The 20,210-nt window shown below is 46.9% G+C and overlaps 1 protein-coding gene across 3 annotated transcripts in view; it reads right to left on the bottom strand.

Annotated features, from left to right (window-relative positions):
• Positions 1–6,156: 6,156 nt before the first annotated feature.
• The window catches only part of ZDHHC14 (zinc finger DHHC-type palmitoyltransferase 14), a 260,251-nt gene continuing 246,197 nt past the window's right edge, over positions 6,157–20,210 (bottom strand). The window contains exon 9 of one of the 3 annotated variants that reach the window (XM_032836436.1): positions 6,157–7,432. In XM_032836436.1, coding sequence (XP_032692327.1) covers positions 7,034–7,432 — 399 coding nt within the window. In that variant the 3' untranslated portion in view covers positions 6,157–7,033. Of the gene's footprint in view, positions 7,433–18,433; positions 18,740–20,210 lie in introns of those variants that run through there. The other 2 variants (XM_032836437.1, XM_032836438.1) reach the window with 2 other exon arrangements.

The following is a 20,210-nucleotide window of genomic DNA, read 5'->3' as shown; positions in this document are numbered from 1 at the left end:
GAATAGAGGCTTTGATGTTGGTTTAAGCCGCATATGGGCAAGAAAAAGCCTTTGACAGTCTCCTGCCTAGGGTCTGACATGCACCTAGCATGGTTGGGGAAGACCAATTTGTCCGGGTTACATGGGATGGACAGGCTTAGGAAAAGCTTTGGAAGGAGACTTCTTGGAGCCACCATAACACTCTGAGGAAGACAGTGAAGACAGCAATCCAGTAGAAAAGAAGGACAGATTTGATGGATATTATAAAGCAAGACTAGAAGGGATTGGACACCTGACTGGATATGGAGAGTAATGAAGAGTCAAAGACCATTCCAGAATATTCAGCCTAGGACTCTACTAGGGAAGCAGCAACTAAAATAAGGACTGGTTTTGGGGAAAAGATCTGGAATTCAATTTTAGGTATTCTGAGTTTAGGGTGATGATGGAACATCTAAGTGGACACTGAGCCAAGAGTAGCATGGTGCATCAGAAGCCACTCATAAACAGGTAAGGAAACTAGGTGCAGAGGCTCTACCCATCACCCAAGTGTTGGAGAGCTAGTTTCCAGCAAGCCAGAGCCAGAATCCTGTCTGAAAACTTTCTCCTCCTAGACAGCTGGTTCAGATGTGGGCGGAGATAGAGTGGCTGGAGTTCACTATAGAGGAAGGACGAGAAGGCATTGGGAGTGGAAAAGTCTCTGCAGGGGAGGAGAGCCAGAAGAGTGAAGGGCAGAGGGTGTGTCCTTATTTAGGGGGGTGTGAGAAGGAAGCAGAAGGCAAGGAGGTGCCAACTGGAACAATGTCACTGAGCCAGAGGGCGGAAGCACAGTGGTGAAGCACAGAGAGTTTGCCTGAGAAGGAGCCTCGAGGCCATCCAACCGCAGCTTGCCTTCCATGCCCCCATGGTCCACCCAGGCAGCACCATGGTGCCAGATGCTTCCGAGATGCGAAAGGGAAGGTAGACCAATGCTGCTGGATTTGGCCATTGGAGACCTTGGAGCACCAGTCTCATGAGTGTGGCATGAGGGAATGCCAGGGATGAAGGGCAAGGAAGAGGATTTTTTTGTTTTTGTTTTTCCTTTTTTTTAATGGAAGAAAAGCGTGGTGACCTAGAAAAAGCAACTAATGAAAAGAGAGAAACTGAAGATGCAAGAGAAAGGGCTGGATCCTAGAGGTCATGGAACAGCCTAGGTCAAGCCTACTTTAGTAAATAGAAACTCTCTCCAAAGAGAGAAAAAGTGGGTGAAGACAAAGCTTTTCTGGTGGAGTGGAGAATGGATGAACTCAACCAGCAGGTCTCTTTTTCAGTAAGGAGGAGATGAGGTTATCCATTGTGATGATCTAGTAAATACTCATTTTGTCCTTATTCCTTACAGAACTTGACATTATTTGGGGCAATAATGTGTCCAGCTAACACACCATAATTCCTGCCTCTTTTGTGCTCAGGGGTTGTCATGTGACTTGACATTGGCAATGGAGAAATCTGAGTAAGATTTGGGAATGGCTCTCTGAAGGGAGCCATCTTAAGTGTCTTGTACCCATTTTGCTCTTTCCCTTTGTTTCCTTCCTGGAATATGGCTTTGATGGCTGGAGCTGCAGGAGCTATCTTGTGGCCATGAAGTGAGCCTGAGGATGAAAGTCAGTGCTAAGAATGGTAGAACAGAAAGAAAGGGTTCAGGACACTGATGACATTATGGAGCCATCACTGACTCTGGATTGCCTACCCCTGGACTTACTTTGCATGACAGAAAACATATCTCTTTGTTAAGCCACTGTTACTTGGAGATTTTGTTACCAGTAGCCAAACACAATTCTTATCCGGCAAAGTTAAAGGCTGGGGTGTGTGTGTGTGTTAGAAGGTGGAACACAGAGCAAGTAGATTACGGGATTTGAAGTTCTTAGTTGCTCTAAAGTCATTTGCGAATTTAAAAAAGTTGAGAATCACAGCTGTAAGAAACCAATCTAGGTATCTGTGACCAGAAAATCCAGTCCTCTTTAGAGGAGCGTCTACACAGTGAAAACTCACTGAATGCAAATCGATCTGATTCTTCCCTACACCTTGTTGACCTTGAAAATCTTATAAAGACTGAGGTTTACATTTGATGCCATTAGCAGTTTTTATTGAAGGAGGAAAATACTTTCTTAATTCACTTCAGGTTTAAGATAGATTCTGCAAACATCGATTAAAACATGAAAGGCACTTCAATAAGCATAAGTATCTCGGAAAACATGCAACGGTCTGTATTATAGTGTGTTCACCATTGTTCCAATTCAGGGCTTTGAATCCACTAAGAGTTTAAAAGGCCTTTTTTCCCACCCTTTCACACCAAAATGTTTCACTCAAGTGAAATACCAACACAGAATGCCCTGGGCAAATAGTAAGTGAGAATGTCATCTTCCCTTTTTTTTCTTTCCTTCTTTTTTAAACTGCAGGCTAAAACCATGTCCATTCATGTAGAACCCGGAAAACAGGTCTCCTTGGATAGGCCATATGGCCTCTCGGTGTAACTATTCATCTTAACATATCTAGGGCAGACAGAGAGCTATCCATTCATGTCTTCATCAGCAATACCAAGTGTCTCTTAAAAAGTCAACAGCGGATGGAAGAAAAAACTTCGTGTTGCACAAGATGGAAGAAAAGTCTTCGTGTTTCCAGCCCATTCTGTAGGTGATTCCTGGGGTTTATGAGATTTAGAAAATAATTCCAGTTAAGGCCATTTATCCAGTTTTGTGGCAGCTGCAAATTCAGTTGCTCCAGAAACAATCTAATCTTCAGCCTCCCAATTATTTTCCATGGCTGGATTAATGTCCTGACGACTCATCTGAAAATCCATCCTGGCTGTATGGTAAGGACCTTACAGTGGGCAACTAGACGGAGGATTTCCCCAGTTACAAAAAGCCATGAGCATCTTTGACATTCATTTGAAAGGAAACGACTTTCAGCTTATTTAATATTTCAATAACTTATTGTTAGAAGACAGAGACAAGGGGGGGTTGCATCTCGAGGGAACAAATGGGGGGGGTGGTTTTTGATGCAGGCACATGGAAAATGGCATACGAGGCCATATGCAGAGCTCCAGGACCTGTGGAGGGGACCGGGGAATCAGACTTCATTTGAAAGGCTCTCTCCTTTGGACAAGAATATGCTTGACTCCCAGAACTTACAGATACTTAATAAAAAATGTAAACATCAATTTGACTTAGGCTCAGCTTCAAAACAGTTTAAGGCATTAATCAGAAAAGTATACTTGACATTTGTTCCCTTTAGTCTCTTTTCTTACACGATCAAGACCTGAACAGCTGAGGCAGTGGTCACGTGGACGAATGATAGACAAGTCACTTCAAAACGTTCCTTAAACGATGAGTGCAAGTTCCTGATGCCTTCTGGCTAACTCAAAACCACCAGCCAAGGTGGGGAAGCCCTGGGTTTCTGGTGAAGATGCTGACTGTTTGTGGAGCTCGGGAAGGGGGCATTGAGTTACAGCTCCCCTCTTTGGGGAGCAAGGAGGCTCTGAGACCCACAGAGGAGCCCATCAGGCTGTGCCCCTCAGAAACCAGTGATGGCAGTCCCCAAATGGCTTGGATTCCGGCATTTTCCTGGAGATGCTATTACAGCCCCCAATGCCAGGGACACTTCCTATCATTTAGGCAAATTCATAGCCTTGCTGTTGAATCCGACAAGAAGGCCAGGCCCAAGCCCAGGCAGTGAAAAGCTAGGGGGCTTCTGAAAACCCATTTAGGTCCAGCAGAAGCATGGCTCATAAAATGGGGTTTGCCTCTTGTTTTGAATCCCAGTCAGTAATCCTAAACACAATGTGGGTGGGGGGGGATTACGGGGTCCTTGGAGGGGGCTGAGCTGAGCACAAGGGTCTTCCTTGGTGTTATTCTGGGCCAGAACGGGTATTCGGCATTTTGCTGGCACAGGCTGGGGCTATGGCATCACCCTCCCAGGCTGAACGCTGGAATGAGCATTTTTTCAAGTGGGTCAGCACAAATGCCAGCCGATTCTCCCTAGGCACGGAATGTCATGTCATTCTGCCCTTTCGGCGGGCAGGCTCGCAGCCGCCCTGACGCTCTAGCCAGCACCCTCCCCAGGACCAGGGCACTCAGGCTCAACTCAGCCTCTGAGTTCCTGGGAAGCCTGCGGTGCCCAAAGCACTCCTGGGAGGAGGAAAGCAGATGAATTTTTAGACAACAAAGCGAGTGAGTGTGTGTGTATGCATGTGGATAGGTTTGATAATGGTCCAAGCTTTAATAGCACGGTAAAATATTAATCTTATTTTCATAGCCAGCATGCAATCGCTCCATAACACACCGACAGAATTTAGAAAGATCAAGGTCTCTATGCAGCCACAGCTTGATGAAACCAGCCAACATTTAAAAATATATATATTTATCAGTTAATGGGAAATGCAGACCTATCGCCAGAAGTCCCTCTCCTGAGATCAGGGGAAGATGGGAGCTCCCCGGATCATAGTCCTTCATTCCACAGACTCCCCCTCTTTTCTAAGCCACAGACTAAAGGGCTGTGAGTATCTCTCTGGTCTGGGGCTTTAAGAAGTTCATTGTTATAGCAAATGGGCCTATTCAAGTTAATCTCCCTCCTGGACCCCGAATGGGCTTGATAGCTTTGATTTGTTTCACTGAAATTCCCAATCCCCTTTCCGATAAATGACGTCCATGGGTACAGGAGATAAGGTTGGGGGGGGTGTGGAGGATCAGTAATATATATTATGTAAGTATTGGTTATTAAAGACATGAAAGATCCTTACTTCTTGGATTTTATCATAAGGAGGTGGAAAGAGGGACCAATCCTGGGAAATCAGCAACCACTGAATTAGATGATAGAAATGGAAAGAATCAAGAGTTCATTGTCTTCACCTTCCAGGTGAAGAAACTGGGAGCGGACCAAGCCACACAGACACTGCCGTGTGAAGTGACCCATCCTCTCCCCAGGGCCAACACTCTCCCAGGGTCTCCGGGCAGCAGATGGAAGGAGGCAGAGAGCAGGGGGTTAGGAAAGTTCTGGAAGGCACATTGTGGGGCTATTGCTTTTTGCTCCCAGGCAGTGCAGGCAAGGAGAGAATCCCTATGGGTTCGTGACCGTGAGTGAGTGAGTGTGTGTGTGTGTGTGTGTGTGTCTGTGTAAGGAAGAGCTCTGTCCCCCTTATTATAAATTCCAAGCGAGCACAAGGAGCTAGGAGGTCCGGGAGGTCAATAAAGGCTACACACCATCTGCCTTTCCTGTTTTCTATCTGTATAGACAGCATGAAAAGTTACGGTGGTTCCAAGACACCACCAAGCCAGAATTGTGGGGTTATTTTCAGCACAGGAGATTTTCCACCAACAAAGAATGGGCTTTATTCCAGATGAGACTTTAAATTGTGCTTTTCTTTTCCTTTTCTGCTTTCCTTTTCTATAAGATGGCAACTCTTTCGTGGGAGGAACAGCCTTTTTCCATAAATGCAAATCGTTGGGGCGGCTGGTGTTTCACACGGTTGTGAGGAGCCCCAGCTTGATTTTGAACTTGAGTCGATTGGGCGGTTGAATTTATCGTCTGGAATGAGGCCTGGACAAAGCCTGCTGAGTCCCCGCAGCTGCCTCCGAAGTGACTTACTCCTTAAATACAGAGCCCGTGCCCTTCTTGATGATAAATGAACGAGTGAAGCAGTAATTTTCTTAATTCCACTCTGCTTCATGTCTGGGTGAGAATGATCAGCTACATGCTCGGGGCCCAGACATGAAGCCGGTTTCTTCTCATTTTCTGATACCCGAGGAGAACCTCGCACTGCCCTTTCCAAGCACTGACCTTATGGAATAGGGCGTAGTCAAGACCGCCTCACGGTGGCCTTGTCCCTGCGCGCCCTCTCCCGTCACCCGTGGATTAATCGCCCTGTGGCAATTGGTCAATGTGGAACAAATTCTGCTGAGACCGTATCAGAAAGACAAAGAAAAAAAAAGAAAAAAGAGAGAAAAACAAAACACTGTTGGAAAGCTACCCGCTTACCTGAGAAATCATCCCGTAAATCCCCCCTCCCCCATTCCAAGATTTTACTTTTGGCTGTTTGGGGACCGTTCGTTGCTAGGGATACTTTGGTGAAACCACACTCTCCATAGGTCAGCCAGATGACTGTGTCGTCATTGAAGCTGTTAAGGATAACTGTACGCAGATCCGAAATAACAGAGGACGTCATTTTATTGGCTGCCCACAGGACGTTTGGTCACACAAGGAGGTGGAGACTGTGGCAGGCGTGGTACGACACAAAGCTCGTCTAACTACCCAACAGAAGGTGAACTGATACTTGATAGGGTACAACCCGGCAGCCCCGCAGCCCGGGCGCCACCTGCCCCCGTCTAGCGAAGCTCGAGAAGCTGGCGCGTGTCGGCATTGTCCATGAGCCTCGCTGTGCTGCACTGGCTTCCCCTAAAACAGCACTTGAAAATTCACCAAATTAGAAGAAAGAAAGAAAGAAAGCAAGCAAGCAGCATTTCCGTTTGAATACCAACACCACTTGGAAACAGACGTAGCGTGGCATGCAAATCCAGATCTAGTCTTTTTTTTTTTAATCCCCTTTAGGTTTTTGTTTTTGTTTTTATATTAACAAATGGAATGGTATGTCTAGTTCAAATATTAGTAGCATAACATGTAAGTGCAAATTCAGTCTGGCCACCAGCGTCCTCAACCTTCCTGTGTGTCTGTCTCCAGAGCAGCGGGCGGACCGCAGAACAGCCATCCGGGCCGGGTCCTTTCCTCCTGGGCTCAGACCGCAGCCCCAGAGGCTGCTCCTCTCTCCCCAGGCCCACCCCTTAAATGCCAGTCGCCTGGAAATAGCCACTTCTCCATTTTCATGGTGATCAAAGCAGTCAGGGTGGGGAAGAAAACTCCACTCAACCCAAGCTGTAGGTATTCGGGCCCTGCCCTCTTCTGCCCTGGAAGGGCCATCCGTTTGCGCTGAGGGGTCTGGGTGCTCCAGGACCCGGAGTTGTCCTCGCCGCCTTGGAACCGGGTCACGGCCAAGCTCCCGCGGTCCGCCGCCCCTCTCCCCGGGCTGCGGTCACACGGAGCTGAGCTTCACCAGACCGCGCACCGAGTCCTCGTGCAGGGAGTCCTGGCTGGCCAGCCCCAGCACGTGCATGGTGCGGCTGTGGGCCAGGGGGCTGCCCGCCAGCATCCGCGGCGGCGAGGGCGCTTCCTCCGGGGTCAGGAACTGGTGGCCCACGTGCTCGTCTTTCAGAGGCAGGATGTCTGTGAGCGCCGCCTCGGCGGTGAGGTTGGGCATGGAGGAGGGTGGCGTGGGCTGCCCGAGCGTCAGGCTGGCGCACGGTGTGCCCAGGCCCGGCTTCCCAGGCAGGTGCAGCTCGTCGCTGGTGAGGCTGGGCTCACTCTGCAGCAGGGGTGTGGCCGCGGCCTGCAAAACGAATTTGGTGCTCTGAATGCACTGGTCCTGGTCGCACTGGGCAGCAGGAGGGAGCCGGCAACCAGGAGGCAGAGAGGCGATGGGCATGGGGTTGGGGGGGAGGGGGCACAGGAAGGGGAAGGGAGGGATGTGAGAGAGAGAGAGAGAGAGAGAGAGAGAGAGAGAGACCCATTAGTGATGCTCAGTGAGACAAGGCAGAGAGCACGCACAGGGGCCTGGTATCAGCCAGGGACTCCCAGCACCTGGAAAATACATGCACCGAAATAAGCCACTGGGGGGGCCCACAGGTACCCACAGCACCCACAGGTGCCCAGGGAGTTACGTGCAGCCGGAGGCACGATGCTCCTGGCCCTTGACCCCCAGACACGACCTAATTAAGGAAAAATCCCATAGAGACAGTCACAGGCTTCACCACCCAGAATTGTCTCTGGTGATGGGTGGCCACTGCTTGCAGGCTGGAAACCACTTTTACTCGATTGCTTTACAAATACAGGGGCCCGCACCCACGCTCACAGCAGCATTAGTCACAAGAGCCAAGAGGTGGAAGCAGGGGTCCGTCTGCAGATGAACAGATCCACAAAACGTGGTCTAGACGGACGGTGGGCCACAGCTGAGCCATGGACAGGAAGGAAATCTGACACAGCCTACCACATGGATGAACCCTGAGGACATCGTGCTGAGTGAGGTAAGCCAGTCACAAGCGGGCGAATATTCCATGACAACACATGCGGTACCCAGAAGAATTAACTTCCAAACGACAGAAAGTAGAGAGAGAAGGGTGGGTGCCCGGGCCTGGCGGGAGGGAAGAGGGAGCCAGTGTGCCTGGGGACAGAGTCTCAGTTTTGAGAGACGAAGAGGCCTGGAGATGGACAGTAGCCATCTTTGTACAACCCTGTGAGTGAACTTATTGCCACCGAACCAGACACTGAAAAATGGTTAAAAGGGTAAATTTTGTGTTTTGTATATTTTTCTACAAGAAGGAAAGGAAGAAAGAAAGAGAGAGAGAGGGAGAGAGAAGCCCCTCAGGGTCTGGTCAGACTGTTGTTCACAAAGCCCCAGAATTCCCCACTGCTAAATTTCCATCCGCTTCGAGAACCCTTGAGCTTCTGTGTTTTTTTTTTTTTTAATCCGTGAAAGAGAATGCCAACATTTTACAAGATGTTCCCTTTTCTTCTAAGTGTTCTTACGTCATGTCACACCTCACGTCCTTTCCCTCATTTCAGTCACTGGGTGAAGAAATGGTGTAAACATATTTTGAGCTGCCGGAATGTGGGACGTGGGATGTGGGACGTGGGACGTGGAGCATGGAGCCCTCCCTCAAGCGACGGAGCAGGCTTGGATCAGCCAGAAGAGGCCTCGGCGGCATTCAGAGATCTTGACCTTGAGTGTGTGCGGTCAGTCCTTCGAGAGTTTCAGAAACTGCTCTTTGACCAGGAGGAGGAAGAACGGGTGTGACTTTAGGTTCGAGCAGTAAGCGAGGCACTGCACTGTTTCTTCAGAAGTTCTTAGAACAAACATTTCCCCCCTGAGGCTGGAGTGAACGAGTGGCTTGCTCAAGACCTTACAGATAAGAGTGAGGCAAGGACCCAGCGTTTGGGGCTGGGTTTGCTTGGCCATGAACCTCTTTCTACTGCTGCACGGGACACATAGTAGGTACTCCATAAACCTTGTCTTACCATCCCCTCTTCTCCTTTTCAGAACTCCCGAGTTCCTGTAGAACCTGTCCCAGCAGTTTTGTGGCGAAGGTGGCTCACTGACCTGCCCAGGGGACACCTAGAGCTGCCATCACTCCCCCACCTCCGTGCAGGGAACAGAAGAACCATCCACCACGCACACTTTTGGGAGGAGAGAGAGTTCATCGAAATTCCGACTTACTAGGGCTTTCTTCCTTTCTCCCTCCCTCCCTCTCTTTCTTTCTCTTTCTCTCTCTTCCTTCCTTCCTTTCATTCTTTCTTGCTCTTCCTTTCCTTCCTTCCTTTTAAAATTTTTTTTTTATTTAAATTCAATTTAGTTAACACACAGCGTGTTATTAGTTTCAGAGGCAGAGCTCAGTGATTGGTCAGTTGCATATAACACCCAGACCTCGTTACATCACGTGCCCTCCTCAGTGCCCATCACCCAGTTACCCACTCACCTCCCCTCCAGCAACCCTCAGTTTGTTTCTGTAGTGAAGGGTCTCATGGTTTGCTTCCCTCTCTGTTTTCTTCTTATTTTTCCTTCCCTTCCTCTATGTTCATCCATTTTGTGTCTCAAATTCCACAAAGGAGTGAAATCATATGGCATTTGTCTTTCTCTGACCGACTTACTTCATTTAGCCTAAAACCCTCTAGGTCCATCCACATCGTTGCACATGGCAAGATTTCATTCTTTTGGATGGCTGCGTAGTATTCCGTTGTGGATCTACACCGCACCTTCTGTGTCCATTCATCTGTCAGTGGACACTCGGCTTTTCTTTCATTCACTCCACTGTGTGCGTCCTTCTGCCGGATGGGTTTCTTTCTACAACTGCAAGGGGCAGGCCCGCCCCTCAGCCCCCTGAGGAGGAGGGAGAGCTGCAGTCTCTGTGAATTCACAGGCTTTCAAAGGTGATAGACCCAATTTCAGGCAAGAATAGAGTTCTTTACCGAAGGAAAGCAAGTCTCGGGGGAGACCTCACTCTCCATTGGCCTTCTTCCCAGTCCAGGGAGCTCAGGAACACTGAGGGCCCCGGGCAAGGGCTGGAATCTCCTGTTCTCGTTTTCCCCATCACCACCCCGTGGTTTCTGCCACCGCAGTGCTTTCCCGTGGGCTGGTCGGGCACTGGGTTCCAGCTGCTGGCAGGGGGCTGGGGGGGTTGCTTTCTGGTGGGAGATGCTGCACTGCGAGGCGGGGGCCGCGGGCAGGCTGGTGCCGGCAGGTGTTGCTCACGCTCTCCCGTACGGTCAGGCTGGTCCAACACACTGGCTCGGTCTTGACAGGGCAGAGGCAGAGAAGAGCAACCTTCCTGATTAAACATTCATCTTCTGGAAACCGTCCCAGGGCTTTGGATATATTGTGCTTTGCAATGAACGTTTTGTGAAAAGCACCGTTTGGTCTCCTTGATGACCAAGACAGCTGGGCTCCCTCACCGCCTCCTCGACTTTCCGGGGCTCGGTGCAGCCTGGGAGCAGGCCGGCGAGTGACCCCGGGGGCTGAGCTGTGCCTGGAGGCCAGGATCCTGTTCTCAAATCTTCCCTCCTGGAGCTCCCCCCATGCCTCATACCTTCTGTCTACCCAGCACCCTGGGCTCTAAGGAAAGATAAAACAGCAAATCAGACTTGCTTGTCTCTGTTGCCTGCAGAAAGACTTCCTTTTTATTGAACACTAATTGGCAAATTCTATTTTAGGGATCAGTGCGAGACTGACTCTTGCAGACTCACAGAGGATTATGTGAGAGGTCAGAGCTGGAGATTTTCAAGGTCAGGGGCACTAGGGTAAGGGGAGAGGTAGCCCCCCCTCCTGTCTCCAGCTCACTTCTCAGGTCCTTTTCCCTGGTCACTCCCCTCCAGCCATGCCCATTGCAGAGCCAGATTCCCCTGGGAGGAAGGGGTCAGTTAGTTCCTTAGACCTTGTGATCACTGGGGACTTCAGGTGGAGCTGGATGTGGTCTGGAAGGCTTTGTATGACCGACATCACTGCTGCCTCTAACAGGACCACCCGTACTCGGAGGTGGGTTTATTCTGAAGCTATGAGGCTTGAGATCAAGTCCCAGTTCCTGGCAAATTGTTTTCTTTCTCTTAAAGAGAAAGCCCCCTCCCAACCCGGTCCACCCCTGTACACATTACAGAGCTTTCCTGTGGCCAAACTGACAATTCATTAAAACGGTAACAAATCCGTGCTCAGCCTCCCGGTCAGGACTATGAAAAACAGTGTTCCGATTACCAGAGGTAAAGCCTAAGGGCTTAAACACATGAAAAACAATTGACCCTGAACTAATTGCATTAAAAAAAGTCTAAATATAAGTGACTTAGAAATATTTTCAAAATGACTATTTTGAACCCTGGCTTGTATTAACTGACTTCAAGCCTCTCTCCTACATTGATTTCTTCAAACATATAAAAAGATGACTATCTTTCTGAGTATAGTTATGGATATTTCTTTCATCATAGGGACTGCTTTCATATTAATAATTAACCTACTCTCTGCCATGCATCCCTTCCCGCCAGTCTAACTTGCCGCAGTGACATCAGTGAGCACAGTTACCAGGACGAGGAACCTAAGTGTCTAAATCCTGCTGACCCAAAACTTTGAAAAGAATTTGTCCCATTTGAACTGATTTTCCTTTAGACAACCAACCCCATATGGGGGCACTCAGGGACCAGGATTTGTTCTACTGGAGTTTGCCCATATAAATCTCTTATTGGCTCCACGTGACAATGGACTTTATTGGATTCCAACAAGGGACTATAATTCTCAAATTAACTTCGCATGCTTTGAACATCTCCTTCTTAGAAAAGACTCAATGATTGGGAAGCTCCTTTTTTTGTTGTTGTTGTTTTGTTTTTAAGGTTAGCATTCCCTCATTTTGCACAATGCCAAAGTTCCCAGGAGGATGGGTTGATAAACCTTCATGGTTGCAATCCCATTTGATAACTCGGCTGATATTTTCAAGGTCACTGTGGAGGTGATCCATGAAATGATGTACTTATACCTCCTCCTTTTCACCTCTGCTTCTGATTTTTATTTGCCCATTTCTTCTTTCTTCTTCCTCTTCTTCCTTCCCTGTCTTCCTTTCCACCTCTATCTTCTCAAAGGTCAGCCTTTCTTTTCTTATTTGTCTATTTATTTTTTATTATATTCAGCTAGCCACTGTATAGTACATAATTAGTTTTTGATGTAGTATTCAGTGATTCGTTAGTTAAGTGTGACACCCAGTGCTCATCACAGCAGGTCCTTCCTCAATACCCATTGCCCTGTTACCTACCCCCTCCCCACACCCTCCTCCTCTGAACCCCTGAGATTGTTTCTCGGGATCCATAGTTTCTCATGGTTCATCTCCCTCTCTGATTTCTCCTCCCTTTGGATTTCCCTCCCTTCCTCTATGGTCCTCTGTGCTATTGCTTACGTTCCACATATGAGTGAAACCATATGATAACTGTCTTTCTCTGCTTGACGTACTTTGCTTAACATAATCCCCTCCAGTTCCATCCATGTTGATGCAAATGGTGGCTACTCGTCCTTTCTGACGGCTGAGTAATATTCCCTTGTGTATATGGGCCACATCTTCTTTATCCATTCATCTGTTGAAGGACATCTCAGCTCCTTCCTTGATAGTTTGGCTATCAAGGACATTGTTGCTATGAACATTGGTGTGCACATGCCCCTTCTTTTCACTACATCTGTATCTTTGGGGTAAATACCCAGTATTGTCATTGCTGGGTCGTAGCACAGCTCTATTCTTAACAACCAAATTGGCAAAGAAGAAGTCAAACTCTCCCTCTTTGCAGATGACAGGATACTATATGTGGAAAAACCAAAAGACTCCACCCCCAAATTACTAGAACTCATACAGCAATTCAGCAATGTGGCAGGATACAAAATCATTGCACAGAAATCAGCTGTTTTTCTATACATTAACAATGTAACTATAGAAAGAGAAATTAAGGAATCAGTTCCGTTCACAACAGCAACAAAACCCATAAGATACAAAGGAAATAAACCTAACTAAAGAGGTAAAGGATCTATACTCTAGAAACTACAGAACACTCATGAAAGAAATTGAGGAAGAAACAAAAAGATGGAAAAATATTCCATGTCATAGATTAGAAGAATAAACATCAAAATGTCTATCCTCCCCAGAGCAACTTATGCTTACAATGCCATCACTATTAAAATACCATTGACATTTTTCAAAGAGCTGGAACAAAAAAATCCTAAAATTTGTATGGAACTGAAAAAGATCCCGAATTGCCAAGGTAAGGATGAAAAAGAAAAGCAAAGCTGGGGGCATCACGTTGCACATCTTCAAGCTGTATTACAAAGCCGTGATCACCAAGACAGCATTGTATTGGCACAAAAACAGACACACAATGGAACAGGCCAATGAGAGTCCAGAAATGGACTCTCAACTCCATGGTTAACTAATCCTTGACAAATCAGGAAAAAAATATCTAATAGAAAAAAGACAGTTTCTTCAATATAAGGTTCTGGGAAAATTGGACAGCTACATACAGAAGTATGAAACTGGACCATTCTCTTACACCAGACACAAAAATAGACTCAAAAATGGATGAAAGACCTCAATGAGAGACAGGAATCCATCAAAATCCTAGAGGAGAACACAGGCAGTAACCTCTTCGACATTGGCCACAGCAACTTCTTTCAACACATGTCTCCAAAGACAAGCAAAAATGAACTTTTGGGACTTCATCAAGATCAAAAGCTTCTGCACAGCAAAGGAAACAGTCAACAAAACTAAGAGGCAACCCAGGAATGGGAGAAGATATTTGCAAATGACAGTACAGACAAAGGGCTGATATTCAAGATCTATAAAGAACTTCTCAAACTCAATACTCAAAACTAATAACCCAGTCAAAAAATGGGCAGAAGACATGAACAGACACTTCTCCAGAAAAGCTCAGCCTTTCTCAAGCCACCCCCCACCTTCTCAGCTTTTCCTAAGCGGACTCCTCTCTTCAACCAGTAGGGGGCGACATCACTGCTTACTTTTTTCTCTGACAACTTGGTCCAGGGCTTAACGCTCCAGCACTAACACCAAGATGCCCTTAGGTGTCTTTTAGAGATCTAACCACTCACATAATCTCAAGAAAAACCAATCAAGCGCCTGGATACTGGGCAGTGACAGTCCATCCAGTACAAACGGGAAATTGAGAGACTCATGCTATCATTCCAAAACAACCCTTTAAAGGTTCCTATTTATCAAATATTGGGTTGAATTCTATGAAACCGCCATTCTAAAAGTAAAAAATCAGGGACGCCTGGGTGTCTCAGTGGGTTAAGCCGCTGCCTTGGGCTCAGGTCGTGAACCCAGGGTCCTGGGATCGAGCCCTGCATGGGGCTCCTTGCTCAGCAGGGAGCCTGCTTCTCTCTCTGCCTCTGCCTGCCGCTCTGCTTACTTGTGCTCTCTCTCTGTCAAATAAATAAATAAATAAATAAATAAATAAATATCATAAAAAAAAAAAGTAAAAAAATGATCCAAATGCGGAAGACCACTGGAACAGAAACCCAATCTCTTGGAAGAGTGTCTATGAAAAGACCCTCGTGCTGGCAGCAGGAGAAACAATGGGGACATGAGCACGGGTCCGCTGTGCTTGCTGTGTGAGTGCTGGCTGACTGACCGCCTGGACAAAGCGCTGTCATTTAACGTACAAAGGAACTGATGGTTTCAGATGATCAGATGTCACACACATTGTCACTTAATGTTACGAGGTGAAAACAGTGCAGAGATAATTTACTGTTTCTGCAGATTTTCAAATAAAATTGCTCATGTTGGGATACATTTTATTTTACTCTCGCTGACTTCTTGTTTGAAATAAACCTAGCACACAGATTCAATGCTGTTAAAAGCAAAGCTGGGAGTTTTCTAGACGGTCTAGTATACAAATGAAGGGCGAGTGAAATTATTTATGGCTTCTGCTCCAATTCTTGTCAAAAGTATTAGCACTGGGCATTGTTTATGTCTGCTTGGTCACGAAGCCGTCTTCTGGGGGTCTGTGGGTGCTCTGTTACAGTTCCAGAAATACTCTATACTTCTGAAACACACTTGAAATGTAGGTTAGGAGGACAGCTTCCTTCTTGTCCTGTGATTTAACATTATTGTTTAATCTTGCATAACTTCTTTTTCTTACTATTTATTTTTTTCAGATGATGCATGGAGAATTCTGCAATACTAGTTGAATAAATCACGTAAGTGCTGGGTTTAGTTTAATTAATAAAATTAACGATGAATAAAGTTGACATCATGTGTCTTGTAGACATTAAACATGTATTAATTCCGATTTTGTAGTTTACACATTTTAGAGCTCATCTGTGTTTTCAAGTCTTAAAGACTGTCACCATCCCTGGAAAAGCACACAGGCACTTGGCTTACAGTGTCCAGTGGGTAGACTAGCCATGACCTCTGATCTCTCAGCCCATGGACTGATTTGATCGTACCAAGGCTGTCCCTGCACCAAAGAGAACTCCGTCCCTCTGGTTTCTAGTTTCATATTCATAGGGGAACCTTTTGCAGATGTGACAAAACTGGAGAGAGGAAGGAATGAGGTGGAGAAATAAAGACAAGAACAAACCAGTGTTTGTGCAGAACCCCCAGGAGCAAGGCCCTGAGACGGGGACGTTCACACACACTCAGCTGAACGTCTAAGGAGCTCCTCCTGCGTTCCAGGCTGTGTTATCGGCTGGGGCTGGGAGGATGGGACAGGCAGGGTCTCAGTCAGTTCCAATCGCCACTGTTCACCACTCTCCCCTTCTTCCCTTCACAATTTAGGAATTGGAGGCTCTTGGGATTAAAGGACTTGATGTCCCTGATGTCCCAGCCCCAGGGTGAGGACTGGCAAATACAAGCCCAGGGGCTGTGATGCGACACGGAGCTCTCTCTCTACCTTTCCACACTGCGCTGAGTACTGAAATCTGTCCATTTGCATTTTCCCCTCATCATCTTTCAGTTTTATTCGCTCATCCTTGATAGTGTCTAATTCGATCAAGAGACTTGATTTGACTTGGTGAGGGCAGAGTTGACGGGGTGGGTGGAGAGAAAGTCAGGAAAAGATATTAAATGTTGATTTTTGAGAAAAGACTCTTCCAGTAGGAGAGACAAAATCAGGTTAATAGATGAAAAACAGGCAGCTCATGCTTTGTTAACAACGCCGATCGGCTGTTATTTCTAGGACAACTAATAAAATTGACCCACATCTCTACTATTTCAAAGTGAATTTCTACAAACCACATCATTCCTTCGTAAGCATGGGCAGGGAGCCATCTGTAAGTTTTCCCCACTCCCAGCAGGGTACCCCCCCTGCCACCCCCAGCTATCTATGGGCACCTTCAGCTTCCCCTCCCCCTCTCCCTGTGTTTCCTTTGGTGACTTTTATGACCAGCTTGTCACCAAGCTGAAAGGCAGGGGCGGGGGGGCATCCCTGGCTCCTTGTCCCCAGCCCTCCACAGAGACTCCACCCCTGACGGCTGCTGCCTCTTTTCTAAATCCACCTCGGCTGTCTCGAGCAGCCACACTGCCGCAAGGCCTACTGTGAAGGTCTTCTTCTGTTTTCGCCATCTCCGTATTAACATGCCTCCCTCTGCACCGCATGGGACCTCCTGGGCTCCATTCACCCCAAGAAAACCTGATGGTATTGCTCTCTGCAACGGCTCCCTGCCTTGTGGAGAAATCCATGCTGCTTATAAGGCACGCCAGGCTCTTCACACGCTCCCTCCAACACCTGCTTTGCAGCCCACAGCCTGGTAACTCAGTTCTCCGGCTCCTGCACGGGCACGCAGGGGCACCCCACTTGCACCTGTGATCTGTCCGTGCTCTGTGTGGCATGTCTCTCCCACCTCTGGGTGGCTAATGCATTTTAACGAACCTCTTACTATTTGGCTCCGATGTCATCTCTTCCAGAAAGCTTTGCCTGAAACCCAAGTACCTCTGTTTGGAGTCCCACAACTGCCCGGCCTCTCGTTTGCTAGCACATTCTGCTGAAATCCTCCATACACCTGAGTATGAATATTCTCTGAACAGAGCATGTCTTAGTTGAGTCAATTCAGCTAAGGTTCTTCAAGAAAAACGTTCTTTGTGTCAGAGCAAAATATGGCTCAACAATCACTCCTTTTAACCCAAAACTCTTGGAGAATTCAAGAGAATTTGAAGGCTATGGTGATGGGTTCCAATGCTGGCTGACGGTTAAAATCACCTCCGGGGTCATTAAAATGCCAGTGGCTGCACGACCACCTGGGGATTCCGACTGAGCTGGGCTCAGGATATCAGCGTTGGTACCCTAACGTTCACCCAGGGCTGAGGCCCACCGTTGTAATGAGCTCGGCTGCCAGATGTAAGGGCCAGAGAAGAGGTTCAGCTGACACCGATTTGAGGGCTTCTGGAGTTGGATTAGCAGAAAGCAGCCTGGCTTTGTGACTCTGAGCAAGCCAGGCATTATTCTAAAGCCTCAGTTTCATGCTTTGCAAAATGGGAATGTAAGGACCTGTTTAGCCAGAGTGACTCCATCTTGGTTAAAAGCCCTTTTGTCGTTTATGCAGTAAAACTTAAACTGACCCTGTCCCCCCGCCTCCGAGAAACTTACTTAGAAGCAAGTCTGGGAAACCAGTAAAATATGGTCGGCCAGTTCCTAATAACAGAGCCCAGAATACAAGGACGAGTCAGGCCAGCTGGAGACATCAGATCAGTAAAGCACACATACTGTCTCCCTAACCATCCACCTTTTGGGCGCCAAACTTGAGCACCAATTTGGACCAGAGTAATAGGTTAGTTCAAACAACTACTATAGAGTAGATTGTAATTCAATTGGCCACCTGCGTGTGACCTAACATGACTATGCAACTTTCTCTGTGTGTTACAATCTCATTGGCCACCCATGCGTGGCCAGGCTTTTGCTCTATAAAAGGTAGCCTGTAAGATGGGGAGGGGTCGCTCTCTTCGGAGGCGGCCCTGACCGGTCAGTCTGACTTCTAATACTTAGCACAGAATAGAGGTTTGGATAACTTTCACTTAGTTTCAGTCTCGTTCCCCTGGTCAACCAGTCTGACTTCTAAGACTTATAAGATAAAACTTCAAATAACTTTCACTTTGTCTCAGTCTCGTTTTGTTTAATAATAGATCTAACAGGGAATACCTTGTAGGTTGTTGTGGGGGTTAAATGAGATGATCCCTGCAGTAATAGTATCAACACTACACACGCTCCTGACTGCAGTGTGAAAACGCCCCAGCAGAGACCCCCTGACCACAGTGTAATTCTGTATTAAATAAACTTGGTTCCACTTTTAGAACTGCCTGAAATGCACCTTGTTTGTTGTTGTTAGATTCACATTGGGGATTTAAATTCAACTTTAAAGGACTTGAAACCAGTTTTCACATCTGTCTCATTGGGGATTGGGACACAAGAACATTTTTTATTGATCGTGTGCTCTAATTACATCTAATAAATGAAATAAATAAATAAAAAGGAAGACGGTGGGTTGCTTGTGGAAAAATCGCTCCTAGCAATGATGCACAGCTCTTGAATGGCAGAAGGTAAGTGCCTGGATGTCCACTGGGCTCTCAGCACTAGAAAGCCTGCAGGGATTGGGGTTCTTTCTGGCCAAGAGCTGCTGGGCCTGATGTGTTGGCTCGGTTTGAGGTGGTCTTGGTTGGGGTGTCTGTTGGAGGCAGACGAAGCAAGTCTAAAGAAAGGCATGTCATAATCTGCCTCAAGGAATTATGGTCAGTCTTGAAATATTTAAGCTCCTTTTTCCATATTTTGACAATTTCTGGAAAACGCTTGTGTATTTCTCCTGGTCCTAACATTACCCAGAGCAGGACCTGCAGCCCATGTTGGAAGTCACTTTGGTAGGGTCCCCTAGCTCTCTCCTCTGGGGGACTTACAAGCATTTCACAACAGGTGGCAAACACAAAACACCGATTTCCCCCTTCAGGGCTCACTTTACCCATGTTCCTTCCCTCCCACCACATTCCCTCTCCTTTCACATCTATAAATTACTCTTCCTATTTGTTTTTACTTTCTCAGTCCTTAACTTTCCTTTCTTTCATCTATTTCCATAATAAAACAATAATGATATGACCGAAGAGACAAGGGCAACAGATTAGGTAACTTTGTAAAATAAATTCCTAGAAAGACAAGTGCTCTTGAAACGGACGCAAGAAGAAGTAAAACATCTCAATAGACCTGTGAAAAGTAGTAAGTGAATTCATAATAAAAAAACTATCCACAAAGAAAAGCTCAGGACCAGAGAGCCTCACTGGTGAATTCTACCAGATCTTTTAAAAGGAATTAATCCCAGTTCTTCATAAATTCTTCCAAAAAACAGAAGAGGAAGAAACATTTTTCAACTCAGTCTATGAAGCTAATATTATCCTGATCCCAACGCCAGACAAAACAAGAAAAGGAAACTGCAGATGAAAATCTTTTATGAATATAGATGTAGAAATCCTCAACAGAACACCCAGCAAACCAAAGCCAGCAACATATAAGAGGGATTATACATCACGGCTAAGTAGGATTTATCCTAGAAATTTGAGAAGTATGAGACAAATAAGGGGAAGTTTTGGTATAAAGCCCAGACTACAGCAGGGTCTCGAGTCTGGGTCAAGGTGGGTGGCAGGAGTGGGAGGAACCAAGGGTCACAGTGTTTACCCTTTTCTGGGAGGAGCTGGCTGCCCTTCCTGTGTATGGGGACTGAGAAGTTGTTCTCTGCTCTTCTGACCTGTCAAGCTACAAAGATCAGAGATTCACAAAGAGCTTCTAGCTAGATGGGACTTCAGAGACAAATTAGCCTCAGGTCGCATTTTGCAGGTGGGGAAAACTGAGGACCACAGAAGCAGAGTGACTTGCTAATAGTCAAGGGGGATAGCTGGTGAGAGCCAGGACTGGAGCTCTCACTCTCTGCTTCCATCGAGGCTCCTTCCCTCACCTGGGTCATGTCCATTGCTGTTCAAGTTACTGAGCGTGGATGCAATTCACCTGGTTGATCTTGTCATCATGGATATCAGGGAGATGATGATAGTAATAATAATAAAGCTAATACTTATATAACACTCACCTTGTGCCAGGCAAGGTTTTAAGTGCTTAACATGCATTAACTCACCTAATCCCCATAGAAACCTTACAAA

This window comes from Lontra canadensis, unplaced genomic scaffold (assembly GCF_010015895.1).
Source record: "Lontra canadensis isolate GAN:19392208 unplaced genomic scaffold, GSC_riverotter_1.0 scaffold92, whole genome shotgun sequence".
Lineage (NCBI taxonomy): Eukaryota > Metazoa > Chordata > Mammalia > Carnivora > Mustelidae > Lontra > Lontra canadensis.
This window is presented reverse-complemented; position numbering and strand designations above follow the sequence as displayed.